At 48.9% G+C, this 17,223-nt stretch overlaps 3 protein-coding genes across 3 annotated transcripts; 2 read left to right on the top strand and 1 right to left on the bottom strand.

Annotated features, from left to right (window-relative positions):
* Nucleotides 1–443: 443 nt before the first annotated feature.
* On the top strand, nt 444–1,742 carry sec13 (GTPase-activating protein SEC13; the record flags this gene model as incomplete). Its single annotated transcript, XM_025720716.1, has 6 exons — nt 444–446; nt 516–560; nt 653–768; nt 836–866; nt 937–1,346; nt 1,418–1,742. The coding sequence occupies 6 exons, from the start codon at nt 444–446 to the stop codon at nt 1,740–1,742; spliced, it is 930 nt and encodes a 309-aa protein (XP_025580027.1).
* Nucleotides 1,743–1,884: 142 nt separating this feature from the next.
* Nucleotides 1,885–6,023, bottom strand: BO80DRAFT_396774 (MFS myo-inositol transporter; the record flags this gene model as incomplete). The annotated part of the gene is made up of 8 exons (XM_025717357.1): nt 5,725–6,023; nt 5,333–5,629; nt 5,155–5,248; nt 4,114–5,076; nt 2,919–3,341; nt 2,570–2,864; nt 2,407–2,501; nt 1,885–2,346 (listed from the first exon to the last, which is right to left on the bottom strand). The coding sequence occupies exons 1-8, from the start codon at nt 5,904–5,906 to the stop codon at nt 1,885–1,887; spliced, it is 2,811 nt and encodes a 936-aa protein (XP_025580026.1). The 5' UTR covers nt 5,907–6,023.
* A 5,308-nt stretch (nt 6,024–11,331) lies between these two features.
* On the top strand, nt 11,332–14,869 carry BO80DRAFT_78674 (uncharacterized protein). The gene is made up of 2 exons (XM_025724782.1): nt 11,332–11,504; nt 11,681–14,869. The coding sequence occupies exons 1-2, from the start codon at nt 11,487–11,489 to the stop codon at nt 14,777–14,779; spliced, it is 3,117 nt and encodes a 1,038-aa protein (XP_025580025.1). The 5' UTR covers nt 11,332–11,486; the 3' UTR covers nt 14,780–14,869.
* Nucleotides 14,870–17,223: the final 2,354 nt, after the last annotated feature.

Here is a 17,223-nt window from a genome sequence, read left to right as displayed (position 1 = left end):
AATGAGTATCCAATTTCGTGCTATGTATGCAGAATGTATGATACAAACATAGGATGAGGTGCAACAGAAGACAAGACAAGGACGAGAGGAGGCAAAGGCACGAGTACGAGTAGTAACAGGAGGATAGCAGGCCGCGGGGCAGGGCGACCGAGGACTACCGAGGCCCAGTTCACGTGCTCGGGGGGCGTGACTGGAGATGGCTGACTGAGCCGATAAGATAAGATCGGGCTGCGGCTGACTGCGAAACGGACAAGCTGGCGGTGTTTTGCTGCCGTTGCCGCTGCTGCTACTGCTGCTTCTCCTGTTGCGTGTTGATTCGGCCCACCACCGCCGCCTACTTCTCCAGAATCGACCCCTAATACTTCACGACAGGGCCACCCACGTGCTTTTGTCCCTGTTTCCCTTTAGAGTCAATCCTTGTTCTGAGCAGAAAGTTGAGCAAAATGGTGCGTCCACATCTCCCCCATGAGCCAAGGTGGTCCGCTTATGAACATGGCTGACGTGGGGACATCTAGGCGGCTGCTCAAGTAATTACCAATTCTGGACACGATGAGATGATTGTACGTGAATGGAAACTGCACCCTTGACGCCATTATGATAAAGAATCTTGTGCTGCATTTGTCCATCCCCTGAGACTGACGTCGGCGCATAGCACGATGCCGGGCTGGATTACTATGGCCGCAGATTGGCAACATGCTCGTCGGACAAAACGATAAAGATCTTTGAGATTGAAGGAGAGACACATCGGTTGATTGAGACCTTGAAAGGGTGAGCAATATATGTGTGTGGGTATATTACGCGCCATCAATTCTAATTTCGGTACGCTTGAGAATAGACATGAAGGAGCAGTTTGGTGCGTGGCATGGGTATGTCATGATTTCTTGCATTGTCAGCTCAATCTTTTAAGAATCTGTCTCTTACTTTTGTCTTCTCTAGGCGCACCCTAAGTTCGGAACCATTCTCGCCTCCTCGTCGTACGATGGAAAGGTACTCATCTGGCGCGAACAACACCAGAACGCTACGTCACCCGTTGGTGGCGGCGCTTGGACGAAGGTGTTCGACTTCTCTCTCCACACTGCCTCCGTGAACATGGTCTCCTGGGCTCCGCACGAGAGTGGCTGCCTTCTAGCCTGCGCCTCTTCGGACGGACATGTCAGCGTTCTCGAGTTCCGAGACAACAGCTGGACTCACCAGATCTTCCACGCCCACGGTATGGGCGTCAACTCTATCAGCTGGGCACCTGCTGCCACCCCTGGCAGCTTGATCAGCGCCAACCCCGGATCGGGTCAACAGCGGAGATTTGTCACCGGCGGAAGTGATAATCTGCTGAAGATCTGGGACTACAGGTACGCTCCATGAATTGTCGTGCACTGGTATCTTGTCAGAGGGACTATGCTGACCTTATGAACCACTACAGCCCGGAAACCAAGACCTACAACCTCACGCAGACTTTGGAAGGTCACTCCGACTGGGTTCGAGACGTCGCCTGGTCCCCTAGCATTCTTTCTAAGTCCTACATTGCCTCTGCCTCCCAAGATAAAACAGTTCGGATCTGGACCTCCGACGCATCCAACCCTGGCCAGTGGACCAGCCAGCAACTCGAGTTTGATACTGTCCTCTGGCGGGTCAGCTGGAGCCCTAGCGGAAACATTCTTGCCGTCAGCGGCGGCGATAACAAGGTCAGCCTGTGGAAAGAGAACCTCAAGGGGCAATGGGAGAAGGTAAAGGATATTGAGGAGTAGGCTTGAAATTCTCACTTCTTTTACCTTTCTTCTTTCATACTCTGTGCGATAACGGATAAATTTGGTTTCTTCCATGTACTTCATCCGACCCAGACGTTGCTCGTGAAAAATCAAAATGAGCTCAAAAACAGGTAAAAATTAGTCATCGTTTCCAAAAAATAAAGGGGCCCCTATCCGCCGTGTCAATCATGTCTATCCAGCTTCCTATCATGATCCTACCCCCTGGAAGAATCACGCCCTCATAACCACGAATCCAGTAGAACTCAGTCACTAGGTCCGAAGGCGGCCATCCTTCCTGGAAGAGCCAAGCATAGTCGTCTGCTTCAGGCTCTGTAACATCACATGCAGGAGCAGGGGGTATATCAGCAGGGTCTCGCTCATATATCACAAAGCAAATACGACACCAGCCAGGAAAACCACCCTGAGCTATGGAAATTGGCTCACAGAAACCTCGCACCAAACATGGCGCTTCATCGACAGAGCCGGATGATTTCTGAATTCCGCGGAAATATGATCGTTGGGAGTTCAAGGGATTAACCGGTATGATCGTTTCAAATAACGGTGGCCAGTTCAGACGGCTAGGATCTGGTTTGGTTTGAAGAGACTGCGCATTAGGTGATAGATTAGCTCTGCATCAGTTCTCATTGATATTTGACGTTCTTACCATGAACCCAACCTGTGTCCAATGAGTGTCTAGGTCTGCGCATGTCTGACGGTTCTCGAGATCCTTTAGCAACCCTGGATACGGGTGAATACATGCTACATATTTGCAAGTTAATACCCGCCATATTGGCATGCGGTAGTCGAGTAACTGGAGGGCAACCAACAATAATATCCTAGCCAGGGGGAGCTGGCTTCAAGCGGTGCAGCCTCGCCCCATGGTCTGGGCCTGTGATAGAATGGCAAGCTAGAGTAAGAAGCACAAAAGGTCGCTTCGGCGGGATTGAGAAGATGGCGTATCCAGAAATTGCGTATGTGGAGTATCTTTTCTAGGTTGAGCTTGTTCGAATGCACGACAGGTATGCCGGACTCGACGCCATAAGTGTAAACCGCGCCAATGTCATAGTCCGTTCTGAGGCAATGGACAGACATTACAGGATCCAGTGCTAATTCAGTGAGACACTATCGAAAGTCAGCTTCTACACCGTCTTCTAAACAAACTACCGTGATGCCTACCAATTGAATCGCACAGAAAAGATCTGAAGGCCGGCCGGCGTCCTTCAGGCCGTAGCCACTAACCGGCCTGCTCAGGAAACTGGAATTAAATAGAAGGCATCGAATTCTCTCAAAGTTTTTGGATGGTGATTGCTTGTTCGATTCCAAAATCATGTCTCGCATTACCTCTAGCCAGAAAGTCTGCTTCTCTTTCTGGCCATGACAAAAACTGATCGATTTCGAGAGAACAATGGCGCGAATCTGATATCTGATTTTGATCTCCTTTGAGGGATAGTGCTGTGGGACGTCGTAAAGATCCTTGAAGCGCCTTCGCCAGACGGAGGCTTGGGCTGGAAGCGTCTTCGCTGCTAGTGATGAACAGCACTGAGCGAGATTTGCAATGTCAACATCATGTGGGAGCAGATAGGCAATGTACTGAATAATCTGGATGAAGCATTAGTGGTGTGTATGATCGTATGGATATAATGAGAATCGGTACCTCTGTCGGCAATCGAAGGAAAGGATTCGACAGGCAAACGCCTTCAATGGTAGGCCCTTGGGGGCTCATCGTTGTTGGTCTCATGCAAGTTGATCCTCGTGCAGTATGATAATATGATGTCGTCTTGTATGTGTTGATGGTATATGAGAAGAAACTTAGGGAAACTTCGCTCATGCATGTACGGCGAAATGCATGAGAAGTCCGACGCGCGTGGGACCCTAGGATCTCTCAGAGACAGAGGTAAATTCAGAGTCACGAGATATGATCAAAGATAGTGGCTCTACCTTGTGAGTGAGATGTGAGAGGATACTGTTAGATGATCAGCTCAAGACGGTAACATTGTTCGCTCTGCCTATCCTCGCTTGAGCACGGCGATATTGAGTGTTAGTCCAAGGCCATATACACGCTTAAGCTTACCATACGGAGTACTCTGGGTTCATGATCTTCGGATATTTGAATCGGCTGAGTCTACTCTCTGCCAATTCAGATTTGAAGCTTTAGACCTTACTAGTGAACCGAGTATATAGAGAAGTAGTCAGATACTGGAGTATGAATTTCTATAGGCTGGCGAACGTGACCAACCCGGTTTGGTCCACTAACAGCATAGGTTTCGGAAGTCAAGTAAGTTTGCAATATCAGTCTATAATTTCACAGGGAAGATCACACAGGTAATGCATGAAGACGGATTCCCTCATGGAAAATAGCCTTCTAGGCCACATCATGACGGCTACGACGCCGCGTTAGGCTTTCTTGAACTCCCCAGCCATCTGCTAGAAGCTCTTTGACTTCTTCCAAGCGGAGCCCGCTCATCTCGGGATAGATAGCCCAAACGCCGAACCAACCGATCACGCAAACAGCCGCATAGGCCGCAAATGTCCATCCGGGGGATAACCACTCCATCATAGGCAAAAATGTAAGACCGACAACAAAGTTAGATCCCCAATTCGTAGCGGTAGCGAGTGCTGACCCTAAGGAGCGCACATTCAAGGGAAATAGCTCTGATTGCTGCCAGGGCACGTTGCCTAGGCCAAACGCGTAAGATGCCGTGTAGACAGTGAGGCATATGAGAATAGTGACAGGGAGTAAGGAGCCACTAGTTGTGACGTCTTCTGCTCGGACTCTCGACTCGGGCTTTGGCATGTTAATCGAGGCAAACGTTAAAGCACAAGCCAAAAGTGACAGGGCCATGACTGGTATTGAGTAAAGAAGAATGCGGCGCCGACCAATTCTGTCGATAAGAGCAAACGCAAGCAAGGTGAATAAGAAATTGGTCATTGCCACCGATAATGATGTGAGAGTCGGTGATGAGAACGAAAGCATTGAGAATATTGTCGCCGAGAAATACATGAGGCTGTTGAACCCGCATAGTTGTTGTATTCCTTGCAGCATAACCGCTATTATCAAGGCCCTACGGTTTCCACCGACGAGGACTAGACTTCGAGCGCACTGTGTAATATTATCGAGCCAGTGTCGACTGCCTGTGGAAGGGTTGTTCGTTTGACTTAATTGTTCCTCCTCCTGAGCCACTTCTCGTTGGATATCATGCATAACCCTCTTGGCCATGAGATCGCCGTCGGGGTCGCCCCCGTAGACTTTGGAAAGGACACTTGTAGCTTTTTCTCCGAACCCTGCCTGCACCAGCCATCGGGGGGTTTCTGGCAAAGCCAAAACAATGAAAAACTGGAAGGCTGCAGGCAGCATCCCAAGGCCAACAATATAGCGCCAGCCTCCAGATATAGAAGAAAACAGCCAGCCGACAATGTAGGCGACGACTTGTCCGCCTGTGATGAAGAGGCTGAGGATCGTGACGAGTCTTCCTCTAACATGGGATGGTGCCAGCTCAGAAATATATCTGCCAAAGGTTAGATGACGGGTCGGAATTTCTTCCCCTACATAGCACGTCCCCTGGGGACCCTTCAGCGAGGTTTAGACATACAATGGAGTCACCAGGCTTGCTCCGCCAACGGCCAGGCCAACAATGCTTCTCCCAGCAATCATCCCCCATACTGTGCTGGTGACAGCCTGTATCAATGCGCCCAGGGCGAAAAGCACATCTGCAACAAGGATAACCTTTCTGCGACCGAAGTTGTCCGCCAAGATCCCTGCCAGCGGGCTCGCAACGAGAGCGAACAGGCTCGTGCAAGACGTTACTAGACTTTTGTCCAGAGTGCTAAGATTGCGATTGGAAAGGTCGGCTTTGATCGACACTAGAGTCGAGGAAATGACTCCTGTACTTTCAAGCACGAGTGTCAGTAACAGAGAGGACAGGATTCAAGTCTCTATCGGGAAGTCCGTTGTCGGCAGGTAGACGGTCAGGATTGTACATACTCGTAACCAAATAACAGCCCGCTTATCCCCGCAGAAAACGTCAGAGCATATATAAACCAGCCATTTGTCTGGTTTGAGTCGATATTGCCGTCATCATGCTGGGGTTCATGGTCTATCAGAGGCTCCGAAGGGAGCAAAGGAGCATTGGGGTCTGACGGCTCATTCTCATCCCTGTGTTTCATGGCTTAGGGTCCTGTAGCTTTTGTATGGGTATCTATAAGAGCCATCCCAAGCGTACCTACGTCCCAAATTGTTAGTACGGCCGATGATATCGGGTAGCTTAAGTTGCTGGGGAAAGGGGTTCCGGAATCTGGAGAAGTAACCGCTAGTTAGTTAGGCATGGGGTATTTTACATAATCAAGCTGACAGCTCACGAGACCCACTGCCCCCATCTTGAGTGGCGCAGCTATGGATGAACATGTACGGAGTACATAGATACAAGTGTCATCAGTCCGTGAGCGAAGCACAACGGGATGAATACTGCGCTTATACCCTACATTTATATCTCACTTTTGCTGCTCTTGGCTGTACTCCGACGAGATACCAGCCGTGGCAACTTCCTATGGGAATGAACCATCTTGTCAGAAACAAGACTAGAAAGTTGGGATGAGTCTTTATGACTTATAGTTATACTATTGAAACAGCCAGTACGCCTTCTTCGAAACATTCAAGCACTTTAGAGATCTTGTCTCTAGCATTTATTGCAACTCTGGCACCCTATTTCCTATAGCCGTCCACTTCTCATCAAAGTGATAACGCAAGGTTTACCTAGGCTCCCAAAATGGAAGAGTAAAGCTTGTATTGGAGTGTGCATGTCGATGCCAATATATCTTTAACCCCAGCTGGGAGACTGACGAATGGTACTTATCACTCAATGCGTCGAGAAATTCTGGATGCAATTTGTGATTATCAGAAGACATCTCTGTGTAAAAGATAAACATATGGGTGCAGCCGCAGACGACAAATCCGATGTATACTGGAGCACCTCACTAGATATCAAGATAAAGCTCTATTACTATTTTTTATAGAAAAAGTTCGCCTCGTGAAAGGCTATCCTAGGAGATCTATCGGCTACTGTTCATAAACGTGATGTTAGAAGCCCGTGTTCATGATCAAGCGACAAGAGATGAATATTTCCTGTTTCGATATTGATATTTGGTATAACTGCCTCTTGGGGGCTTACCTGAGCTCTTAGACACGTTGATCACTGCACTACAGCTTAGAGTCCAACACAAGGCTTGATACAGGGGGTGAACAACTTCGACTATGGCTACTCAGGACTAGTCACACGGCAGGGTCTCTGCGCTCTCGTAAGTAGATACCAGGACTGCGATAGTCGAGCTAGATTATGACACTAAGTTAGATACCATAGCCGTCGCTAGAAGAGGTCAAAGATGGTGCCAGGACCAAGCAATCCAATCCAGGCACATTATTAAGCCAAAGAATATTAGGGCTGCTTGACATGGCAGACCAGAGCATACGATGCCTTCATCTAGGAAATAATTCTACCTTGCTTTCCTTTTGATTGTGATCACAGTAGCTTTAAACTTGCCGGCTATTGTACCAACGGAAGAATAATACTCTTTGAATACAGTTAAATTATTCGGGTCATAGTTTGTTAAGTCTCGAGCGGGGCAAAAAGGGTACTCACTGCGGTGAATGCTTTTTTTTGTCTCTGGCCTCCAATACACCCAGCTGGCTGATGCCAGGCTATCTTCCACATCTCATCCAACAGGCTGGATATATTTCCTTGTCGGTCATTTTACGCCACTGTCAAGATTGCACGACCTGATTATATCATCCTGCTTGGCTTTACCGCCTCGGTGGAACCGCGTAGTCGGTGAAGTAGTACTCCGTACTAGCATCAACATTGCCAGCTCACGGCCCCATAGGCCCTCGATAGCCACAGACTTACGACTTAATACCCGAATGCAGCGTTGGGAAATTTAGTCGGAGAACTGAGCAGAGTACTAGAGTTAGGTGCGCGATAGTATTGCATACCGGTGTGCCCACAAGTCGGTATCGTATGTTGTATCGATCAAACTTGGATGCTCTGAAAAGTCACCTGCACCATGGGCAATAGTCGCCTACTTTCGAACAAGATCAGAGGTGAGCAAGCGCTAGGTAGGTAGGTAGTAGTAGGGGTGGAATGACCTGACTACTGCACGCGCTCGGTTTCTGGCGGGATCAAACAACTTCCATTGATAGGGCATTGCAAGGATGGTCGATTTGAGTTTCCTAAGATCGCGTCCGGACAGCTGTTCATGGAGCCGTGCAACCCTGGCTAGTTTATCCAATCAAGGGATCGGGCGGCATATCCTGTCCACCCAGTGTGCTAAATGCGGATAAGTTCAGTAGCAAGCTCCAGTGCGCTGCGTACCCCATCCCAGGCCTCCAGTGATGAAGATCCTACGGAGAGTTGGACAGGGTTATGCCTGCATAGGTACACGGGATTGCCCCTCAGTATCACCTGGGCGACTAAGAACGGAGTAGATAATCCCTCAGCAGAACTAGTCTTGGAGGCAAGGGCCGCCGGGTGTTCCTGCTTCTGATCGTTTCACACCCACCAAAGGAAGTGGTGCATCCAGCAAGGGTCTCTCTCTCACCCAAGGAGGGCCGAAATTATAATCTGAAACATAGAGACCGACTAACATTTGGTCGAAAACAATGACGGCTTTTGGCAGCAGGACAGAACAAATAAAAAGCAGCGAGCGTCACAAAAGCACTAACTGTAGAAAAAAGCCTGCAACTAGAGCAGGAAAGCAGAGGGGCCTTTGAATAGTATCGAAATATTATTCACAGCTACTACAGATCGGATCTCACGATTCGATCGGAATCGAAATAATCATGGTACTAGGGGAAGGTCTTGCGTACCCGTACACAGGCCCAGAGCCTGAGTGACAATAACAAAATACAACAAACAAACTAACAAAGCCTTGGCCTGGCCCAACAACAACTTATTAAAAATGGGGACCCAAGGGCTCCAGCCCGGCCATCGGCCGGAAAAATTGCTTTTCGAAGCTCGCGGTCCACGTTCCTCTCCGAGAAATTGGATCTATCATCCCGATCTGCTTTTGTGTCTAACTACGAAATAAGCTTACTACACGCCGTTGACCTGGCAGTTTGACACATGAGACAGAGATACTCCGTACTACAAGTGTCACTAGTCGTCGCTCTGGCATCTCTTCCTCTTCCTTGTGCTTGGCTTATGATCGCGATGACCCCAAAAGTCTATATGCGATACTCCGTACACACCGTACAAAAAAAATTCCCGTAAGCTACCTCTCGGAAAATAGATGCGACCGTACGGAGTAGTGGGTTCGTTATATTTTCCTCCCAGTGTTCTATGTCGTCATTTCTGGGAGGAGCGGAAGGCAAAAGAGGGTCAGCAAGGAGGAAAGAATGGGAAATTTTAAATTAGATCGGAAACTTGGACGGATAAGATGGGTAAAGATGAAAAAGATAGCTGAAAGAGGCAAAGGCTGGAGAAGCCTACCTAGGTAGCATCCCGCTTGTTCCTCTCGGTCCCGTGCCTTGGAACCGGACGGTTTATGAAAGCTCAGGAACCAGATGGTTTCTGCCGATGATGGTTTTCCAGAGATCGCCCGCTTCTTCAAGCTTTAGCCTTCCCTTTGCCCTTCTGGGCACTCAGCAGGCTAAGCTGAGAGCGCAGTAACTAGGGATACGGGGCTCCGTCCTACCCGTCCTGCGTAAGCCATGAATATAATATGAATATTACTTATTATCACGATTGTGACTTCGCCAGCCAGCCGAGAGCTACAGTGCAAAGTGGGGACAGCCATGTTGGCTTAGCCGTGTTACAAAATGGACCCATTGTTTCCATGACTTGTACGGAATCGCGGAGCCTGATCGGTACTAGGCTCGGATGGCACTTGCGGTCTGATTGCATCATGCAAAAACCAAGCTCAGCAAATTCGATTCCAAGTCCGGAGTATCTACCTCGTGTGGATTTGAGCTCTCTACAAGGCATCCACAGAAGGATATGACATAGAATAACTTAACTGGCAAGGAGTAGCACAAGGGTGAAAGACTGAATTGAAGTGGACGAGAAAAGAATATCCTAGCTAACAGGCCCCTTTCCAAAGGGAGGCGATCTGATGGCGAGGAGTAAGAGTGTCCTCAAGGAGTTAATTATTATACGATGTTCTGGACCAACAGGTTCCTAGGGAACTCGGGAAGGGGGAGCTGAAGATCCCTGGTTTGTTTCATTAGGCCAGCGCAGATTCGGGAATCAGATCCCATCCTCGCTACTATCCAGTCTTGAGGTAGGATCGTGCACGCTAGTGGCCCAGCTGCAGCCGCCGAGGTGCAAGGATCACAGCTCGTTATATTATTACGGAATACAACTACCCGATAGTCCCGTCTGTAGGTATTATGTCGACGGAGTACTCCGAGCGTAGTAAACAAGTGGGCAAGGGAAGGAAGGGGATGGAGAGGAGAATAACACTCCTACTAAGATACTACTTTAGTATCTAAGCAAGTGCTTCAGTTCCCCAGTTTATGTGCATGATCGGATTCCATTATGGCAATTAACAACACACACCAGCATGCTCCTGTGGCTAGGAAAACTACCACGTCAGCCGCTGCTCCTACATAATTCCTGCATACATGGATGGAGCACTCCGTACATCAGTAATGACCTACATAAATATCCTCGTGTTCCTCCATCTCTGCATTCAACTGTCGTTTCAGGTTCTGCTGGGGACTATAACACCTGTGATCCTGTGCCCTCAGACCCCAGCCTGTCAGAACGGATCTTCTTAGATCGATCTCTGTTGTTGTTGACCTAGTGATAGCACGCTTAGCATAATCCCTTCGAGATCCGTGTAGGACCCTGGACTTGTGCGCGCTTTGGCTCACATCGGGGTGACTTGCGTAGCAATATTCAAGATCGGGGTTGGAAAATAAATGCATAGCTTTTGTGGTGATATTCTTATCTACCAACCTTTATATTTTATCATCAGTTCTATTTCTATCTTAATTTTTTTTTGTTGTTTTTTAAAGTACTCAGTCCCTCTCCCTCTTCCCGTTTCCTCGACCCTAGCCACGATTTATTGGACTTGCCTTGCGGTGGTGGTGTGCTGGGGGTGGAACTCCTAGCGTGATCCATTCCTCTCCAGTGGTTGAGTTTAGACTAGAACCAGAAGAACATCGCCCGTGGGAAGGGAAGCCAGTGACCGCGTCCCACTGGGGCTTTTGTTGATCGATGACCTTGGTCTGTTATTATTACCACTCTCATTCGCATGTTGCTATCGCTGCTGCTACTGCTTGCTGCTGCCTCTTCACTTCTTCCTTCTGCTGCTCGATTTCTTTCCTCCCCGGTTGATTTGGGACGGTCAGCTTCTGCGACTTGCACGGGCCAAACTTTGGTCGCTGAGACTGCCTCTAGTCCCCCATTCCTTGATCACATTCCTTTTCGATTGCTCCCCCATTCCTTTAGCTTCCTCCTAGCTGGCTCCGACACCCTTTCCCCTCATCCACCCTAAGATCGCATCGATTCCACGCTCGGATTTACTGTACAAACAATTAATTCGGCCACAGCGATCTCTCTCTTTTCCCCACCTCAGGCTAGATTGTGTTCTTGTTCCACCTTCTTTCTTAGATGGTGTTTATCTAGATGTGTCGGGCCAGCTGATCCTCCTCGTGCAAGATAATGCAGATGGGTCGTCAATTACATGTAATATCGATGTGGCTAAACTGAGGTTCATGGTGCTTGACACTGTTCTCGGCGCCCTCTGAGAATGGAGCATGTATCAACAGTGAGTTAATCGTCTTCTCTAATCTTCTCGCTTTCTGGTCGCATTCTTTTGGTTATCCGGTTTCCTGCTGCTGAAGGCTGTTTTTCCCTAACCTGGCCCGCGAGAAGCAAAGCGCTTGCCTCACGCGTTGTGTCATGATGCATGCAAAACTGTGACACTGACTGGCTTCCTATCAGCTCTGTGCAATTAGCACCGTCGGTATTGCACCAACTGGCTTCGCCTTCGGTCGCGTAGATCGAAGCTCCTCCAGGCCAGGCCGATTCCGGAAAAAGACCCTCCCGCTGCATGATCAATGCGCGACTGCGACAGATAATCCCGTATCTCCGTCGAATACAAACACAGTCCCCGCCGGTCCTTATACAGCAGCGACTGCACAGTCTCCTTTGGCCGCGCATTTCTTTCGAGAATGTGAAGATGGTGCGCCTGATTCGGGCCAACGGGGAGAGGCAAAGTCGCGCAGGAAGTCGTCGTTCGCAGGTGTACGATTTCGTCGTCGTGGACAAACGTTGACTGGGCCGCCCAAACCAGTCTTGGAGAACATATCAATCGCCTCACATATACGGCGACCTTCATCATCCTGGGTGCGACGCCTGTCCTTCCAGCCAGAAAAGCGCGCTTCATGCCAAACCCCCGTTTCCCCTTCATCCAACGGACCAAATAGTCCAGCCAGCCCTCCCGCATCTATTCAACGCAGACCCAACAAGCTAGTCAAGCGGCCTCCTTCCCATCATGCCCATTCTCCCTCCCTTTCCGGAAATGCGCCATTTTCTCCGTTAACGCCAGCCGCCTTTCGCAGACCTGCTACTAGTCATCAGCGGTCTGAGACTTTGGGGCACAAGGCAAGCCACAGTCTTAATTTCGAGCCTAGTCTGATCTTGAACCCTCCACCGAACCACTCCGATCTTGCTTCTCTAAGTGATGATCATGTCTGGCGTCCGTATATAGATGTCAGCCCGGAGGCTTTATCGGAAAGACTAGCTCGTAGGTTTTCAACCGCGACAAGACCAAAAGATCCAGGGCTGCGACGAATTGTACCGAATTCGGATACTGCCCCGGCACTCCTTCTGGCGACATCTATCAGAGGCAAGCTCCCGACAGTGGAAGCTGGTCTGGATGGATCTTCTCCTTCCTCCCCGGTTCAGTTCCGAAATCCGTTTGGACCTAGTGGTTTCCCCCCGCAACAACAACAACAAGAGTTGTCATTACCACCGGAAGAAAGCGATCGTCCGGCTTCGCCTTCTATTGATGACGCTGACCCTAAGCGGCCCCCAACGGGCACAGGCTCCGCAGATGCTGGAAAACTCAGGAATGGCTCGATGGTCTTTTCAAAGAGGCGGGCAATCTCGACCCCTCTCCCTGCGCCGGCAACGGAAGGAACACTCTTGGTTCCATCCCAGGCACATGGAAGACGAAACATTACTGACCCGGATATCTTTCGTCGTCCAGCCGTCTCACAAGCAGGAGTTCCTTCGCCAATGATGTCTGACTTGATGGGATCGCGACGCAGAGCCCATCCTCTGCTTTGCCAAGACTACAAAATAGACATGGCTCACCTCCGTGAATTTGGGTCGCGTCCTTTATCTTTAGATACACTACCACTGGCTAGATTCCAGGGCGCATTCCGTCAGCGCCCTAAACGCCATTCGATTGCTGCGTCCGACCCGGCTTCCACCGTTATAGGATCCGACGATACTCACATCTTCACGTCCGGTGATGAGGATGAGACTGATTTCTTGAGTGATACTGCCTTCGATTCCATCCGTACACATATCACTACCAGCAGTAACTCGGGCCCCTATGCTCCTCGAATCCAGACGATCTTTGACAAAGATTTCCCCGTCAAGATGTCGGAAAGGACGTCATCTAATATCCCTGTCCTCGAAACGTGTGGGTCTCTCACTTCGCATTCACTGGAGAAATGCCATTGCGGCTCCGATAGAGATGCGACTTCTATTCCTACACCCGCTCCTATCGCCAGCAAGGCATCGGATATGCACGAGGGTGACAGCAACATTTCTTTTCCGTCTGACCTGACAGATGACGAAGATTCTCGCAGTCTGCTAGCCGCATTGCCTGGTGAGACAACGGGTCCATTCACAGAATCACAATCCTCAACACTGTCGTTGAGGGGCAAAGCTGGTGGTCATAATAGAAGCGAGGTATTTGCCTCCAACCGGCAGGTAACAGCCCCCGAGCTGAGACAGTCATACAAGTGCGATTCTCACAGTCTCAACAATGAGGCACTTGATTTATGTCCAAAAATGAACATCTTCGACTGGTCGGAACAGCCGAGAAGCGATCGCGAAGCAACAGGCCCCGATGGGCGACCGCGGACTGTTCATGGGAAGCATACACCCGATGTGCGTGGCAGCAGAGCCCCAGGGCGAAAAGCCCCGAGTACCTTGCATCTCCGTAGTCAAAGCGTGCCCGTGACCAGAGACACTCCGCCTATTAATGAACAACGTCAGACCTCGGGCAAGTTCGGTACATGGGGCCTAGGAAGCAAGGGAGTCAGTGAGGACTGGGATAGTGACTTTGATTTTGAGGACGCGGATGAGAGTCCAACCAGCGAGACCGTGAAGCCGAACAAAGCCCTGCCCCGTCGGGGCATGATAGTTCCCCCAGCTATCCTGGAACGCCAAGCAAGTCTTCATGGGCAGTTCGGTCAGGTCCAGGAACTAACCTTGCTGGTTGAAGAACTTAAGCGCCTTCGACATCAAGGGAGCTTTTTGAACCTCGTCCGCGGGCCGTCAAGCGACCTTTGGAAAGAAGCAGAAGGCATAGTGAACCTAGCCACTCTTGACGATGATGGCCATGATAACTCACCTCCTGGATCTCCTTCGTCTCTGACCTTCAGTTTTGACGAATCAGAAGGCGACTCCTCCAATGCTAATGACGCTTGGAAACGGGTCAGTGGAGGATCTTGGGGAGTATCGCTTTCGGAGCACTCGAATTCCCGCCCTACTACTTCTCCTAGCCCGGAGGTCGCAGCCAAACCAAACTCTGTGCTGGATTTGATCTATCAACAACGGAACTCGGGCGACTCCACCTTCACGGAGTCGCACCCTCCACGCTCCAAGAAACTTCCTTTCGATACCCAGTCTCTTCGTGACTTGGTCGTCCGAGCCGGCGTCGTCACTCGTGCTTTGAAAGAAGTAATTCGCAAAGCCGATGGTGTCACAGCCGAGCCTAGAGAGACAACGCATCTCTCAGACCCAGCATTCAGTCGAATTTTCGATCAACCCTCCCATGATAACCCAAGTCTCGAGACTTAAAGTAAATGAGCCACGCCATTTTCCTTACTTTTGATGATGTCGCCCTTCACGCCTTTTTAATTCTCCGACTGTACCTTTTCAAGAAGCCTCACGATTTCCTGAGCATATGAGATGACGCGAAAGAGAACATCTAACCTGGCCATTTTCCCTCTCTTTTTCTGTTTCCGCTAATTCCCTCTTCTACCCTCCTCGTGAAGGAAGGGATATTCGAGGAGACTTCATTTTTCGAATGATCACTACATTGTACAACTGAATTGTTGGGTATCTCCCATTCAGGGTTTGTGTTGAGTACTTGGGCGGTTCTTGTGCGAGTATTACTTGTATTTGGGGTTTTTCTTTTTCTTTATCTTTCACTTCTCTCTCTACCCTTTTCAAAGAAACCTTTTTAGTTTTTCTTTTCCATTTTTTCTTTCCATTTTCATCTTCCATTCTCTGTACGTGATATTTTCGGAAGTGGATTGCGAAGGTCCCGTACAGTCTTCCTTTGTTCTTCTTTCCTACGCCTGCGTTTTTCCCTCCTTTTGATTCTCTTTTTACAGGTGTATGGATATACGAGTCTGGATCATGTCGAACCTGTCTGGGAAAGCAAAAGCAAGATAGGATAATTTTGTGAAAGTCAAAAGTGCAAGATAACAGAAGATTATCACACCGGTAGAGGAGGCCCAGCAACCAAAAGCAATCTGAGACAAAACTACAAGTTTTCCTTGCTACTACAGATCAGAGGCACCTTCATAAGGCGGAAACCTATCTCGATATATAGACCCCGCACTTGCACTAGCTGTATGAATTTTGATATAGCTATTCTGTAGATGCTTTGCACAAAGGGCGCCTGTGCTCAATCATGAATATAAGCTGGTGGGCTATTGTAGCAATTCTCGGGAATCTTATATGTTCGAAACAAGCATTGTACCGGCTGAGGAATAGGACTACCCCACTACGTTGCTAAACTTATGTCTGTTATAGTACTATCAAGAGCGGATACGGTGTGGCCTACTGGAATGGTATAGGCAGGCAACTCATATCTAATGCCATCGGTGGTCGGATATTCTCGTGCTGCGTGAAGAGAATACTCCCATATCAGGCGAAGAATAGTGCCGAGAAGCCTATCTTAACAATGGTTTCAGCTGGATCGCTCTAAACCCCCTCCCTTGGCGAGAATATAATGCCATGACAGCTTTCTCTACAATACTAGATCTAGTATCACGACAGATGCATACCATTCAAACTCTCAAAACATCATAGACATATACAGCATACCTAGAGTTACAACATGGACGTATATACATCCAAATTCACCTGGATTACCCATTTGGCCGACACTATTAAAACAGATATAGTTCCGACATAGCACCTTATAAAACACTGTCTTCTATAAGTCCTTGGAGAATCCGAAATATACTTGCATGTAATAAGCAAGAATGTCGGAACAAATATTGACTCACTTGAGCATACTCATTAATGTAGTATTGTGCTTCCCGCCGAAACTCCATAGACATCGTCAGCAAAGGAGAGCAGCTTCGATGGTTTCCGTGATGGGTATTCTAGCTAGCCACTGGGGTAGGCGCCCCTTTCTGTGGCATAGCCGTCCCAATAGATTGTATAAGGGCGAAGGTGTGCAGCACCATCTGTATTGTGGAAAAGGATAAATACGTACCGCACGCCTTGTAATTACTACATTATATGGGTTCAATATGATTCCGCGAAAGAAGTCAATCCCTATAGTAGATGCGGTTGCCATCATAAGTCCAACATCCAGGCTACACAGGGAGTATGGATACGGCCAACGTACCTGAGAAGAAAACGAAGCGCAAAACACACAAACTTTTCACAACTTATAGGCTTCATTTACGGCCTGGCATTAGTCCCATGGGAGAGGCTCCTGTAGGTCAACTTGAACTTGTGACTTAGGTCGGCATAAATAAACAGGCGATAACCAATTATACTTTCAGTTTAGATAATGTAGTATGGGGTACTCCGTACTGATTCGGAGCCAGATTATGTGAGCGGGGAAGTATCGAAGTTTTCCGACGCTACTCCGTACTTCCTCCATACTTTATCACATTATGAACTGTTGCTGGCTTGCTTTCGGGTGGGTAGACTGTAGAATAATCAATAAGTGCACCACATCTTACTTAGTGCCAGATACCAGGAATGACGCTTGTCGATATGACTTGAGGGATACTAATAATAAACCCCACTAATCTCCAGGTGGTCGACGTCAGATACAGATAGGCAGCCAGGATCCACCAACAACTTCCTTCCAAAGACCAACCTACTCCGTATTGTCATTCGAGTAAGTTGTCTAGCGGCCCCGTCCACTCATACCCTAGACTCTTACAAGGGAGAATGTCAGATATTAATCCAGCAAGTCAACAGGCTCAGCTCTCATGGCGGGTGGAGTCTGCCCGAGAGGTAATCTCCCAAGGGGCGGAAGTCCTTCCCAA

The sequence above is a fragment of the Aspergillus ibericus genome (assembly GCF_003184845.1).
Source record: "Aspergillus ibericus CBS 121593 unplaced genomic scaffold BO80scaffold_2, whole genome shotgun sequence".
Classification (NCBI taxonomy): domain Eukaryota; kingdom Fungi; phylum Ascomycota; class Eurotiomycetes; order Eurotiales; family Aspergillaceae; genus Aspergillus; species Aspergillus ibericus.
Note: the sequence above shows the minus strand (reverse complement) of the source record. Positions and strands in the feature narration are given on the sequence as shown.